General features: G+C 44.0%; 1 protein-coding gene and 1 long non-coding RNA gene across 2 annotated transcripts; one reads left to right on the top strand and one right to left on the bottom strand.

Annotated features, from left to right (window-relative positions):
* Positions 1-663: 663 nt before the first annotated feature.
* On the top strand, positions 664-9,782 carry LOC137442311 (uncharacterized). Its single transcript, XR_010987629.1, has 4 exons — positions 664-1,074; positions 1,680-2,031; positions 2,985-3,050; positions 9,649-9,782. It is a non-coding gene; the product is annotated as an uncharacterized lncRNA (long non-coding RNA).
* Positions 6,816-9,885, bottom strand: RGS2 (regulator of G protein signaling 2). The gene is made up of 5 exons (XM_068140876.1): positions 9,770-9,885; positions 9,360-9,461; positions 9,202-9,263; positions 8,185-8,351; positions 6,816-7,780 (listed from the first exon to the last, which is right to left on the bottom strand). The coding sequence occupies exons 1-5, from the start codon at positions 9,883-9,885 to the stop codon at positions 7,586-7,588; spliced, it is 642 nt and encodes a 213-aa protein (XP_067996977.1). The 3' UTR covers positions 6,816-7,585.
* Positions 9,886-15,462: the final 5,577 nt, after the last annotated feature.

Genomic DNA, 15,462 nt, shown 5'->3' with positions numbered 1-15,462 from the left:
ACAGGAGTGAAATTAGTGAAAGAGAATAACTTAACTGTTTTATGGTGGCCAGCAGAGCTGATTAAGAAACATATTTCTTCTGATTTCAGCCATGAAAAGAGAAGCCACTTTCAGGAGGTTCCCCCATAATTAGCAGCCTTAAGAAAAAATATGTGAAGAGACTTGATAAAGTTTCTCTGTGTGTGGTGTAGGTACCTTCTCCAGAATTTCAAGTACAGGAGCATGCCAAGAGACAAATGACCTTTCAGTGTACAAAGTTCTGTTTGTTCCAGAGCACAGTGGGGCTTATGCCGCTGTAATATTTTGGGTTTGTAAGGAAAGATACAAATGGAGACATAGTTTACAAGTGTGTATGTATTTCAGAACACAGCACTCCATAAAAATTGTGTACTCTCGTATCTCCTCAGAGCCAAACAGCTTCAAGACATTACTAGGCAAGTGTAACATTTTAGACCATGGGGAAGAAGTATTTGGATGGGGGGGAGTGAAAAAGAGAAGGGAGGTTGGCTAGAGGAGAGCTGGTGCTCTTCAAGCCTTTTCACATTTTGTATCTAAACACTTAGCTTAAATGTTGATCTCCAGTAATAGGATCTGGTTTTCTCCTAGGTATTAAATGTCCAAAGCCACTGCTCCATTCTGGACATGAACTTTCTGAGGCACAGTGTGAAGGCCTGTGCTCAGTGACTGCTGCCAGCATGAGGAGGGCTCTCTGTGGCTGAGTGAACCTGGGAACTGTCCTAGGATGCAATTTTCAAAGGAGATATGAAGGCATATTTCAAGTATTGTTCTCACACTTCTTTCCAAATCTGCCTGCTGGCAGACTGTGCTGCTCCAGAGCTTCATTATCACAGTCCATGATGATGTTTTGCAGCACCAGCAGTCCCCCACTGGCAGCTCCAAAGCACAGAGAGCACTTCACCTATTGAGAGACCTGGAGACCTCTGAACATTGAGAGAATTGCTCTGAAAAACATCTCTGCCATATGGGATTTTCCAGGTTTGGGAACATTTCACTTGTCAGACTACAGCAAGTGACTGCCAAAGATTTAAGCTTCTCAGCATTAATAAAGTGCAGGTGAGTCTTGGGGGTAAGTGAACCATTTTGCCAGCACCCTGCAGGTGTGGTGGCTTCTAGCAGGACTGGGAGTTTGGCCCCAACAGTTAGCAAATGTTAGTTGTAGGCAAACCAAGAGGATGATGCAATACACCATTGTCTCAACTGTGTGGATGCTGAGCTGACTCCTAGCTTAGTGAATTCCTCAGAATGACAGATTTGGCCTAATTTCTAAGTGTCTTTCTAGAGACATAACCTAGTTGTTGGAATTCCAGGTGGAAATTCATTGAGTAATTTTGTGTTAAGCTAACCCAATCTCTTCCCACAGCCAGATCTGTGGAGCACCTTGTGCTTTTTTTCCCCCTCTTAAAAGATGAGGCCAGCAGGCTTTATGGGCAATATTCTGTCCATTTTCAGTAGCTACCTAAGTGCTCATACAGGCAGCTGTTGTAACAAGTGTGATCTCCATAGCATCATACAAATGGAGCCAGTGGGACTGTATAACTATGTCACTCCAGCTTGTTCTCAATAAAGCTCTGTGACTATCTGATCCTAATGTCATGGCCATCAGCTTTCAACTGTGAACCATTTAAGTTGTGCATTTATCTGGCATTTTCATCTCAAAGGGATGCTGCTGCTGCTGCTGTCAAGAGAACAGAACACCTCCATTTGAAAATGGAAGGACCCTGCTCCAAAATCCATCAACCTGCAAGTAGGACAAGTGGCAAAAATGACATTTCAGTCTGTCCGTGCCACTGAGTCCTGGCCTGCCTGGCAGTCTTTCCTGCCCTTGCTCGGACGTCTGGTCCCAGCCAGCGGTGGGTATCAGGGAAAGTAAACAGCAGGGACCAGCCGCAGCCAAGTCAGGAGACAGCTCAGCTTTGCAAACAGACGCAGGGAGCCTGGACGGACGCCAGGGGGGCGGCCACTCGCCGCAGATCATCTCTGTGACGCAGAAGGAAGGCGGCTGAGAGCGGGGTAAGCCTCTGCCTTCTGCACGTGTCTCGGCTGCAGTGGCACCGGGACAGTGGCGATGGCTCCCCTCAGCACCCCTTCACCTCGGGAGCCAGCTCCAGCTGCTCTCGGTCAGCCTGTAAAAGTGGTGGCTGGCAGAGGAATGCGGTAGTGCGGCTCCTCTCCAACGCGTGTGCCCTGCCATGCTGGTAGATTGATTTCCCTTGGACATCCATAAAGGGCAAGGGGCACACCATTAAAGAGCCCCCCCATGCTCCTGAGTGCCTTTTCCCTATCACGCAGCTGACTTCCCAAGCCCTAGAAACACAAGATTAGTACCACATCCCCTGAAAGCCCTAAGCAAGGTTCCCATCCAAGAAGCTGTTCTCTGGTGCAACTCTGCAACACAGAAACACAGTTTACTCCATGAGATCCCAAGTGGGAAGAATTTATGTCCTGATTTCTGTCACCTAGATTCTCTTGAAAGGAATATTTAATATTTTATGGAACATCTTTTAGTTGCTGCTCATGGATACTTTGTAGCTGTTGGAAACTGATCGATGTTACTATTTTAATGAAAGATTGCCCAAAGGCTTGCATTTTAAACTCCTAGATAGGATAGCAGTAGGACTATTTTTCCTTCATTTCCATGCTGGCCAGCCATCATTTCCCAATTACAGAGCTCAGGGTAATGCCAATTAACACACCTACAGAACTGTGCAAGGCTAGTTTCTGAGAGTGTTCCCACAAATCCAGCTGCAGACCCTCCCCAACAATTCAGGCTGCTCTGGGGTGATGAGCTGACAGGCCCATATGGCTAGCACAGGAGCCCTCTGAAAAGGGCTTCTTCATTATACTTATCAGAGCCCTGAGGGCACTCAATGGTTTAAGTTGCCCACCCACACCTGCTGCCCATTGGCTGGGACTCCATTTAAGCTCAGCCTAGAAGGTCACATCTTTTGCTTCTTTCCTCTAAGCTTTCCTGCAGGTGCAGCTTTATACCTAGCTCTCTTTCCTGGATGGATCAAAGACCAACACTGCAGGTAGGTCTGTCACTAACTCTGCTTCTGCTCTGCTTCTGGGATGGACTTTGGTTTGATATAGTAGCTTTGCTGCCAAGCTAGTCCCCATCTCATGCTGCTCCATGAGTTTGTTCCTGGTGTATGTGGCCCAGGGGATACTGGATACCACTGTGTTGGTGGGATGAGCAGGAGCCATTGATAATCTTTTGCCAACTGAAGGAAGATCAATTTGGGATGTTGCCCTAGCATCTGATTAGTTTTTCCCTCTTAAAGTCAAATTTGGAGGGTCAAGGGGGGAGTGAAAAAGAGCTCTGAATATCCTAAAAACACTTCTAAAGGTCACTTTTCTGCTCAATGCAGGTTGCAGAGTTATGGGGTCTAATCCAAGAAACACTTCGACAAACACATACGTGCCTATAAAGCCCTTTAAACCGTCATTTGTGTCCCTGCTCTGAATGGAAATCTGGACTTCTGAGTGGAACTGCAGACTTTACAGTCTTGGCACACTGCTTAGCCACAGCACATAAATACATGGAGCAAGAGCAGTGCATTGTCAGTTGTTTATTGAGTGGGGTTGCTTTCCCATCTGACTGGAGTGGTGAGTCAGCATTGCCAGTGAGCTCACACTCTTCTCAGAGGTCCTCTCCAGCCTTTGGGCCAGAGGGCATTTGCTGAGGGTCAGATGCTTTGCTGCTGTGTTTTAGGAGACTGCTTTCTGTTGCCTTCTTGATAGCATGGAGAGCTCTCCTTCAGATTGGCCTGTGCTGCAGTGTAAACACATGTCCTTAAACCACAATAACAGCGTGGTCTGGTAATGTGGAGATTGAAGATCCAGACAGTCGAAACTCATGACCTAGTTTCCCAAAATCACGAGAACAGCCTAGAACACTAGATATTTTTTGTTAATGACTGCATAGTCTTTGCAATGAGTTCTGTTTTGGGTAGTTCTAGGGATGACTTCCTTGCAATTGCACATTTTTCTCAATAATTTTAAGGGTGAGAAATGTGGGGGGGGTTGTGACATGAAAGCAGGAGGCTTGCTTGCATCTAGTAGCTAAGGAAAGCAGCAAATGTTGAGATTGTAGTTTAAAGCCAGTGATGAACAGAGAAAAAGTTGCCTTTATTCCAGACCTCCTGGTGTTTTTCAGCAGTTAGGGGTCCTCACATTCTCCATGTTAGCAGTGCATGAACTGACACTGACTTTCTTGGGCTCAGCCAGGGCTCACTGTGCAGCAGACAGCTATACCAGCAGAGCTGGGGTACCTTCCTACCCTCTGCCCTCCAGAGAGGTCCATATATTGCTCTTCTTGGGTTTTTGCAACAAGTCCTTTCTCTTAATACTGCTAAGTTGGTTTACAGCCTTCCTCAGGCCCTGTGCTCCTTTGCAGCTGCTGTTCTTTGACTATAGTTATCCATCAGGATCCCTTCTCCTTGTTTTCCTGTCTGGGTGGGCTGTCAATATGGACAGGGACTGGAGAAATTTTATAACCTGATGGAAGCCACAAAAAGGACCATGCTCTTGCTAGCTGTGTAGCAGCACCCTCACCTTGGCCTGTGAGAACCAGCTCTGCTGCCTCTCCCTCTGCCTTTCCCAAACAGGTCTTTTCTCCATCACTGTGTTAAATTGGCTGTGTACAGCCCAGTGGGACTGGGGCCAGAGGGGGAACTTCAGCTGGGCTGTGGAGGAGTGAGCAGTTTATTATTGGTTGCCATTGGATACTGATAGCAGAGTACCAATTTTAACTGCAGCTGTCAGACTGCCCAGAGTATGGAAGGTGCAGCTGTTAAAGTATGCAGTGGGGTTTGTATTTCTTCATTCGTACCTTTTAGGGGTTGCAGCTTTCCTGATGTAGCTTACTCCTGGGAGCTCGGAAAACAGGGCTTGTATCAAAACTTGAAAAGCAGTAACAGGAAGGACGTTGTCTGCACAGATGGATTGCATTTCACTAAAAATAAGTGGTCTATTTCAATTATCTTTTGTTGTAGTTGATACACTGAACTGTTTTGCTGCAAAGCTTAGCCTTGAAACCAGGGCTCTCAGACCCTGGCAGACAAAGTGTGCCAGGGTTTGAACACGGCTTGGCTGGTTTGCTACCTCAGTAGCTATAGCATTGCCTGAACAGTCTTCCTAAAAGCTGGGATTCATGATTCAAGTATTAAAAATACACCCGAGCAGCCCTGGGGCAGTGTTGTCCTGCCTAGTGGCCCCACCTAATCTCCCTTCTGAACTACCTACTGTGCTAGAAGTACTTCTGGCACCTGCTGAAACTAGAAATGTTTCTTTCCCTGAAACCAGACACCAGCCAGAGTTAATTACCACATCCCAAATTGGCACAGGTTAATACAGCTTCAGCGATAGCTTTGTGGAGCTATTCCTGCCCTGGCTCTGAGTTACTAATAGGTATAGCTCTGGTTATTTTTATGCTCTTTGAATAATTTTGTTAGATTGCAAAAGCAATTATCAGTCCAAATGTGTTTTTCCTGGTTGTAAAACAAACAAACAAAACATCTAATCAAACAAAACCACAACACAACAAAAAACCCAACACAACAACCTTTCTCTGTTTCTCTGTTGGGCTGAGTTTTTCTTGTGCTTGTTTTACGTGGCTTTAACCCACAAGCAAGTTCAGGTATATGAGAGCTAGCTCTCACAGCCCTGGAAATGGGGCAGTAGCAAAGTGAGGGCTGTACCAAATTTGCCTCTTTCCACTGTAGAGGCAATGTAATATATATATGTATCTCTGTGTAAGCATGTATGCTGTATAACCTACAGTGTGTGAAGTATTTGCTTATGAACAATTTTTGGATGTGTAAATGAAGTGGAAATTCTTGTAGTCAGAATTGTCTTAATTCTTAGAGAACTGGAGCATTATAGAGGTGACTGCTGTGAATGTATGTGAACTACACAAATAAAACTGCAGCCTGAGGGGTGGAGTCAAAATAGCTAGAACCAGGACCTAAACAGAGCTAGAGCTCAAACAGGTCACAAACTAAATCAGGGACTGTTTTGGAAGTATGGTTGGATTTGATTATTTTAAAGGTAGTGTGGTTGTTGGTTTGGTTTTGGGGTTTGTTTTTTGTTTGTTTTTCCCTAGCCTAAACTGTGCTATGGTTCTGTGTTGGATGTTAGGGAAAATTGACATGGAATAAAGACCAGTAACTTTCCCTCTAAGCTCTCACAGTAAAAGTTCATGGCTCTGAGTCTGCATAAGTTTTACTGCCTGATACTGAAGCCTTTCTAAGCCCTGTTTAAAGCAAAAGTTTAGTTGCTTGTATTCCAAGTAGCATCCTGTGACCACCCACAGCAGCAACATTGCTGCTTGTGGCTGCTTCACTCAGAATCACACAATGCTGGACTGAAAGGGACACAGAGGAGGATAGTGTGGTCCAACCTTTCCAGGTTATAGTTGAAATGAGATGGCCCAGCACCCTGTCAAGATGAGTTTTAGAACTGTTCAGTCTAGGGGAATCCAATGCTTCAATGGCCTACTGCTGCTTTCCAGTTAGGTGTAGCCATACATGTGCCTTGCACTGCCTTAGAGATGGGTTTGATGGGGAAGTGGTTAAGACAGAGGATGCAATGGAATATGCCTCTCCTGTTCAGTAGTTTATTCTGTTAGAAATCCCAAAATGAACAAAACACTTGTCTGGTTGATTAAGAACTGCCTGCTTTAAAAAGAACCCTAGATCAGATCATGCCCAGGACATGCACTCTCAATACTCTCAAGTCTCATGCCAGATAGTACATCTGTGTGAACATAAAACAAACCAAGCAACAAAAGAAGCTTTGTATCAAAATAGTTTATTATAAACAATAAGAGACTTCACTGAAGCTTGCTGTCCTCAAGACAGAATTATGATATTGCAGCATTCTACACAATCATAATCCACATATAAATATAATACTATACAGCTCCTGTTCACCTTGGCCAAGTTTTGCCCTCAGTCTGGCCTTGTGCAGCCCTGCTGACACAACCCAGCCCTGCATACTTCAGTTGCAGAACCTGTTCCTCTGGGAGCCAAGTTACGCTCTTGCTGCCTAGTGCTGGTAGTGTCTAGAAGTTGAACAGAAACCAAACATCTTTGCAGCTCAAGGCAGTCTACAGAACCAGTGCAAACACACCAAGTGACTGATGATGGCAACACTGGTTGATGTTTAGGAAAAAATAACTATGCAACCAATTACTCAAGTTCCCAGCACTGTGCAACAGTACAGAGCAGCTTCTAGTTACAAGAAGAAAGCTGTGTTCTGACCTGCAATGTTGCCACCTCAGCCATGACAACAGAACTCTTAAACTATATGGTTTGGTCTAATGCATGGAGTCACCTTCCACTGCAGCACTCAGAAGTGCATTGCCAGCAGCTAGCCAGCACACTGCTGCCACCACCTCAGAACACTTTCCAGCAGTGTCACTTTGCCATCAGCTTTGTGCCAAAGTCAGTGTTTTTGTCCTTGCACCATGGCAAAAAGTGAGCACTTTTCTCAGTCTTTCAGGTCAGGATGCTGCCATGAGCTGTGGATTGCTTCCTCAATAGCCAAGAGGCTTCTCCATTGCTCATGTCCCTGGGGCTGCCCTGGTGATAGGTGGCTTCTTGCACAGCTCCTGGTAGAATTCAGATTCCAAAAACCGTGGGTATGAGTTATTCTCCATCAAGCTGTAAACTCTCTTCTGCGCTGCACTGAAGCAGGTATGCGTGGCTTCTTGAATGTTCTGTGCAATCATGTTCTTGGTTTGGAAGTCAATATTTATCTGAAATTAAAAAAAGACAGACATTTACTTCTGAGAACTGAATTCAAGTATAACACCATAACATTTCAAAAAAGAGGTAAGAAAAGGCAAGACCTTATTACTACAGGGTTAGATTAATGAAGTTGCCTTATAGGAAAATTCTTTTATGTGAAATGTAATGTAGATATTCAGTTTTACAGTGCTAAACTCAAATATGTTAGTGTTCAATGCAGCTGTTGACTTTCCCCAGTTAAGATGGAAATTCTGAAATACTGCTTGTGCCTTTTACCAGTCTGTGCAGACACAGACAACGGTGACATGGACAATGCAGTTAGGCATCTGAATCCTAAAGTGAGTTCAGAGGAATAAAAAGCTGTAAGGACTCACAGAACAGGGCACATATGTTTACATAGGTTTTTCTTTACCTCTTTGGGAGCTTCTTTTTCAATGAAGTCATTGTAGATTTTTTTTGCTTTTAATGTCAGCTTCTGAGGTGACTTGGTTTTCTTGAAGTCCTCACAGGCCAACCAGAACTCAATGTTCTCTTCACAGAACTCAGACTTCAGAAAAGCTCGGAAAGCAGCAAGACCATCTAGGGAAAGAGTGAAAAAAAAAATCAGCTTACTATTTCAGGAATCTTGAATTTACCCACTGGTCACATCTGTTTCTGCCCAAACATTCTGCTGTAATTCTGGTCTGGTTCCTTCAGGGATAGCATAGCAGTAACAAATTCCTCATTTATGTATGCAAACAAATTAACACCCTAACAGCTTGGCAGGCTTCACTTGGAATTAGTCATCTTTTTGGGTAAGCACAAAATGAAAGCTAGTTTTAGTCAGAATGTTCCCTTTTGTCTTGCCTGCATGTATACATTAAAAAAAACCCTCTCTCTAGATGGGGGACTTCCATATTAACCTTTTTGCTGGAGTAAATATTTAACTGTACTACAAGCCTCTGAGATATTTTCTGCAATGGAAAGGATGACTCAAGTCCAAAGAGCAAGTGTTAATATTATTCCTTAGTCTTTTTGCTCTGCTGTTGAGTGCCGTTCCACATAGAGCTACAGTAAAACCCTGAGATCATTGAACTTGTGTTGCAGAATCCTTCCCAGTTTATTTGAATACATTTGTTTTGGTTAAACAGTGAGTTCTGAACAAAAATGCTTTTCACATTTGGCAAAGCCAAGCTGATAGGTATAGTTTTTAACTTCAAGGATTACAGGAAAAAAGTCCACTACAGTCTAGTATTCTTGATGTTTTAATAGCAGTTTACCTTTTTTAAAAGAACACACTATGACTTTTGCTTTAGATATAAAACCTTTTACTTTCAGGACTAAAATCAAAGCTATTCATGTTAGAAAGGCACAATGCTGACATGGAAGGAAGTGATTTCTTACAGACATGCCTTTACTCTTGAATGTTACTTTTTGAAGACAAACTTACATTTATTAGCGAGAAGTTCATCAAAGGCTTCTGACCACAGCTGGGCTTCCTCAGGGGAAGGTCTGCATAAAGAGGAGGAGAGTGTTAGACTCCATTGGTCAAGCTTTATTGTTTTTGTAGATCACTTGAGTTACTTAAGTCTCATTCTCATAACTTACCTGAAGTGGGTGCGGTGTTTCCCCACTTTCTTAGACTTAATTTTAGTCGAATTGGAAGAGTTCTGCAGGAAGTAGCTCAGTCTCGTTTTCCAATCTTTAATGCTGGAAGAACGAAGAGGAAGATGCACGTTACAAATGACACCTCAAGAAGCCTTAGATGACAGCTCTTTTGCTGTCAAGAGCTGCAAACGCTTTCCTGACACTGCTTTGCCAGCTCAGTACCCAGGGAGTCACCTAGAGCATCTTTCTGAGGGCGAGAAAACGACTCTCCCCTCACTTCAATCCACAGGCTCGCTCGCCGGCCACTGCCCAGCGTTAGCCGTTGAGAACCCAGCCCCGGAGCCCGCCTCCCCTCCGCACGACTGCAAGCCTCCCACCGGAGAAACCAGCGAGTGGGGGGGAACGCTTACATCGTTCTCTTCATCCTGCCTCTCTCCGTTGTCTCCTCCGTCTCGCCCCGCCTGCGGCTGCCCGGTTCCATGCGCCCGCCGCCGTGCTGCAGCGCCAGGAACACCGCACTCTGCATCGTGCCCACTTTGTACGACCCCGCTCCTTTGCCCGGCGCCGCCGCCCGCATTTATAGCGCGCGGCCGCTCCGCCCAGCAGCCCCTGTCCCGCCCCGGCTCCCCCCGCCACCGGGAGGGTAGGCGGCGCAGCAGGCGTCTCTACGGTGCGGGCGTTGAGTGCGCTAGTTTTCCCGGTAAAGCGGTAGAGGAAAGTTTTACTTTTCCCCAGGATTACGTCGCTTTTTAATGATTTTTTTCTACTTTTCACTGCTTTTAAAAATTGTTGTTTATTTGGCGTGTGCCATGCCGTGTTCCCACCCCCCCACCCCCCCCCCCCCGCGATTGCAGCGCCTTCCTGGAAAGCCTTCAGCCGCTGCGCGGACAGGGGTGGCTGTCCTTCCGTTGCCCTCAGTCAGAACCGTACCCTACGCTTCTGCAGCTTTGTTTTTCATAAAGGCAATACAGCCTCTGGAGCGTGGCCAGTACTCAACCAAGGCTCAAAAAGGACTCGGACGCGTTTCTTTGTCAGACAAGTAACTGCAGAGTTGAGTACCTGGTATTTTTGGTGTGCCTCTCTCTTAACCCAGGCTGTTTAGCACTTAATAAGCTGCCTTCAGTCGGGGTTTATCTCTGTATACTGTTGCCACCTAGCAGTGAATTGTGTGAATTACTCCCAGTGCGTGAAGCTGTAATGGCAATGCCTTACTCCAGCCTCCGGCTTGATGAAAAAGCTGTGAGGTCCTCCTTAGCAGTGTTCAATTTGAAAGGTATTATGGCTCAAGAATCTGCATTTAGGAATGGGTGGGTTTCTCTTTAACTTTCCCAGCTCTGCCCTGCTTTTTCTGCTGTGCACGTGGCTTCCTTTTCATAGAGCTCCACAGCAGAATAATGTTGAGAGACTTTGATTTTCTAAATGATGTCTGACTTCAGTGCAATCAAATTATAGAATTATTTTGGTTGGAGAAGTCCTTGAAGATCGTTGAATCCAACCATTAGCTAACTCTACCAAGTCTGATACTGAACCATATCCTTCAGCACCGTGTCTCTTTGTCTTTTAAAAAACACCTCCAGAGATTGGGATTCAATAGCCTCACTGAGGGGCTTATTTCCAGTGTTTGAGAACCCTTTCAGTCAAGAATTTTTCTCTAATTTTCAACCTAAACCTTCCCTAGTGCAACTTGAGGCCATTTTCTCTTGTTCTATCACTTGTTAATGGGGATAAGAGGTGGACTCCTGCCTCACTCCAACATCCATTCAGGTAGTTGTAGAAAGCAGTAAGGTCCCCTCAGTCTCTTTTTCTCCATTTCCCTCAGCCACTCCTTATAAGACCTGTCCTCCAGACCCTTCATCAGCTTTGTTGTCCTTCTCTGGACCTGCTCCAGCACCTCAATGTCTTTCATGTAGAGAGATGATCCTTTTAGATCATTCTGAATGACCCTTGTAGGTAAGCGCTGTAGTTCTACAGCCTCTCTACTTGCCAAATAAGCGCAAAGCTGTACAAAGGCATTTGCTTTAAATGAGATGCATGGAAAAAATGATTGTGACTTGATTTGTGAAAGCATTGAAGCAAGAAAGCTTTTCAGTGTTACCTGTTTTAAGGCCTTTGTAGTATACATTGATGGTCTGGTAAGAAAATACTGATGGTCTAGTAAGAAAATAAAGTGCCGTCCTCTAAGTTTTGCCAAATCACTTGAAATGATTTTTACAACAGGTGGCTTTTAGTCTTGTTTGTAGCACATAAATTTTTTAATTGGAAATGATGATGAGTGTGTTACCATGGTAGAGAGGATATGTGGAAACACTAACAGAAATAAGGCTCAAAGTGCTATAAAACCATCAGTTACAGAAAATTTATAGGAAGAAATTTTCCAAAAACTAGATCAGGGCAGGCAGTGCCTGTGTGATGGATGGAGCTGTGCTGACTTGCTTCCAGGTGCTTTCATCATCAGTTGCTTTGAGTGCCAGGGTCAGACAAGCTGTGCAGCTGTGAGTGATTTGGGCAGGAGCTTGCCAGGAGGTGCTGAACAGGCTGTAACTCGGGTGAGGATGGGAACACTCTCTGCACGTGTGACACTTGCAGCCTGCAGCCTCCAGGCTGAGTGGGGGCCTGGCCTTAGAATAACAGGTTAAAACTCAGCCCAGAGCCTCTGTAGAATATCAAATGCTTTGCAAGAAGAACAGTACATCCTCACCTTCCACTTGGCTTGTGGGATATTTCCCGGTTTTTTTCCATGTTGGTTTCAAGTTTCATCTGATTCTGGAAGTTGATTGTAGGGCAATGTGCCTGAGAAGAGTGGGAATTGAAAAACTTCAAAGTTTATTAAGCTATAGGAAGGGATTTTTTTAAGCATTTATGTTTGGGGGGGTTGATGCATAGCAAACCGGAGATCCTGCTGATGTTTGAAGCCTGACAAAATATTTCCTTGATGGTCCTGGAGATGACTTGCCAGAGCAGAGTTGGGATATTCCCAGCATATGCCAAGTTAGAGAGCTGGCAGTAGTCAGCATATGGAAAAATTGCTGTCTGCATCATGTATCTGTCTGATGCTTTTTATTTTAAACTTTTTAATGGCTTCTTTCAGATACCCATAAAAATGGAAGTGCCAGTTAAAGAGGGTAGTTATAACATTTGTATTAACAGTGGAAAAAAAGTAGTGTTCCAGGTTTAAAAAAAAAAAAATAAAAGGCAGGCAACACAAAACGAGCTGAATATGGACTTGTGAGGTTAGATGGCCTTATAAAACATACCTGCTATAACATTTGGGTTAAAAGCTATTTAAAATTAAATGTTATTTGCTGCATTAAGGTGTATATTTTTAGTTTCACATTTTTGTTATGCTTTTAAAGGCACACATGTAACTGTTTTGTGCAGTAAAAGAGAAACTACCAAATACTTCCTCATGTTACCATGCTGTGCAGTGTGTTTTTTTGGCTAGGGTGCTAACTTTTGCCAGGAAGTCAGTAGCAAATCTTTATGAGTAAAGATATTCCCCCTTTATGTTTAAAAACAAAGCAACAACAAATAAAACAATCCTCCCCCCAATAAGCATCTGGTCTCAAATAACATCATCAATGTGCTGTACAATGACCCAGTCATGCCTGGGAAGGCAAGGAGGATGCTTCTGGGAGGGGATTCCTGGCTCCCCCTGAGCCACCTGCTCTGGGAACTGTACAGGTGCTGCCTGCAAAAGCAGTGGGGCTCTCTGAGTGGTTGTAGACACCTCAAATCTAAGCATTACCTACACACTCAAATGGTGCCAAGCACTGACTCAACAAAGTGAGATTTGGCATCTCAACCCTGTCCTTACCTGTCTCTTGCAACAGTACTTTGAAAATTTGAGGAAAATTTGATACTGGCACTTTCCAGAAAAGCCCCAGATTGCAACTGCAGCATAGGTTCAGGTGTGTTAACATAGCACAGTGCATCATGCTGCTGAAAAGTGCCTTATGATGCCTTTCACTGGGAACAGGGCTGTGGGCTGTGCAACCCTGCCTGTGTGACTCAAGCCATGATCCAGACCAGCACTTCAGATTTGTCTGTGTGTACCCTGACCTCTGCCCTTTTAAAACAATAAATCTGAAGAATAATACAAATGTAGCTCCAAATCTTTTGCTTTTTAAAGTATTGGTCTATTTCTGTAGCACTAATCTCATTGTCAAAGAGCAAGGCCAATGGAAAGTGGCTGGGGGGGAACCTATCACCCAAACCTTGCTATTGGAGTTGGTGAGACTTTCACTATTGCCTGCAGTGAAATCTGATGTCAGACATTTAATGACATAGGCTCTTACTGTGGAGATCACAATTCTCTTTATGGAGGTTTTCTTGAGAATGTTCTGTTCTTTTTCTACTGATATGATCCCTAGGAGCACCAGTGATGGCTGGGTGCACTGAGGACTGTAACATATGCAATAAACATTGGAAGATGAGGTTTTTTCCACCTCTGTTACGTTGGATGCTGCAATAGCTACGCTGATCTTTTCCAAGTCCCCTGTGAGTAGTTGTTCTTGCTGCGCAAGACATAAATCTGGGCCTGCATTTTCTGAAAGGCCAATCCTTGTTCCTTCTTTTTATAGAGAAGACTTGGATGATAGGAAAGAACATTAAAAAAAAAAACCAGACAAAAAAGGTCCAGGGGACTTTGTAGCTGAGTTTCATAAAGCCAAGAGGGGAGAATGTGCTTTTTTTCATGGTAGTGCAAACTGCACAGCAGATTTATTTGAAGGATGCCTTACTGAACCCTTGGTGTCTTTGACTAGCTGAAAAATCATTTTCAGAAGAAGGAATAATATGTTGAATTGTGCCTTTTTGTAATACCAATTGCAAATGACACAGGTGTATTTTTCCTGTATTTTTGCTGTGTTCCTTTATTTAATGTGTACCTGTACAGTCCTGGTGCTATGTCCATGAAATGATTCACATAAGCACCAGAACAGATCAGTAAAGAACACCATGGTGCTCCTACTTAAATTAGCTCTGTTCTTACCTCTCTTTTAGGCTGTCTTCTGAGGGGACTGTATTTGTACAGAAGAGTAGAGAGGTGCTTAGCTATGGGTGGAAATAATGTGTGTCTGCTGTGCATTGTCGAATGATAGCAGTCAGGCAGGGTATGGATGGCAGGGCACTGTTTTCCAGATAAATATTACAACTGCCACACTTTCTGGATTTGTTTTCTTTTTCTTTCTTTCTGTTTTGTTTTTTACAAGTGAAGGTGTTTACTCAAACCCTTAGTCTGATTCTAATTCTGTTCATTGCATTCTGCCTTTCTTGCTCCTTTCACAATTCTAATGGCATGTAGCATGTGTGGGTGTTGGGGGTTTTTTGGTCTTTAGATTGTGGGTTTTTTTCTTAATTGCTTGAAGCTTGCTCAGGTCAAGTTGTTGCATTCTTTGACTTTGGCCCTGCAGGCTATGCCTGGCTGGCTGTCCTGCTTCCCCCAGTACTATTTTCCAGTCATAAAGCTGAAAATATGCAAATCATAAGAAGTCATTTCTGGGACCTAAATTTAGCTCTACTGTGAGTTAACTCTGGGGATAAACCAATTAAATATTCAGTCTTTCCTAAACAGAAAATAAAATATCTCTTTTCACTAAAGGATCTCATTTCACTTAACAGCAAAAAATCCTCAGAGTAATGTACAAACTAGATGGAGCTGTCTGAGTACTCATCATTCCCAGCCCTCAGCCACCTTGTTTTACATAAACACTCACATTCAGTTTATAAAAGTTCTAAAAATAGAGCTGAAATTTATCAAAAAGTGGATAAGCTGGGGCTGTATGCCTGTTTGCAGTGCTGCTGTTCTGTGCATGGTGTGTGTCTGTGATAGTGACGCTGTAAAAAGAATGGGAATTTGGGCACCAAGCAGCAGATTGATTCCACCTCTACTCACAGATACTCGGCACTCTTAGGTTTTAAGGGCAGATAGTTAATAACAGTGGGTGGGAGTCAGAACAACAGGTTCCCCGAGGACCCTGGGGTGACTGTCCTGCTCATATAAGATGTCTTTATCCTTCCTGCAAAGCCAAGTTGTAAGGTAACCCTTAGTCTGTGTTTTAAAGGACAGAACATTCTCATATTCCTTATATCTTCTGTCGATACA

Source organism: Melanerpes formicivorus, unplaced genomic scaffold, assembly GCF_026170545.1.
Source record: "Melanerpes formicivorus ecotype bairdi unplaced genomic scaffold, bMelFor1.0.p_v2 SCAF_7, whole genome shotgun sequence".
NCBI lineage: Eukaryota > Metazoa > Chordata > Aves > Piciformes > Picidae > Melanerpes > Melanerpes formicivorus.
This window is presented reverse-complemented; position numbering and strand designations above follow the sequence as displayed.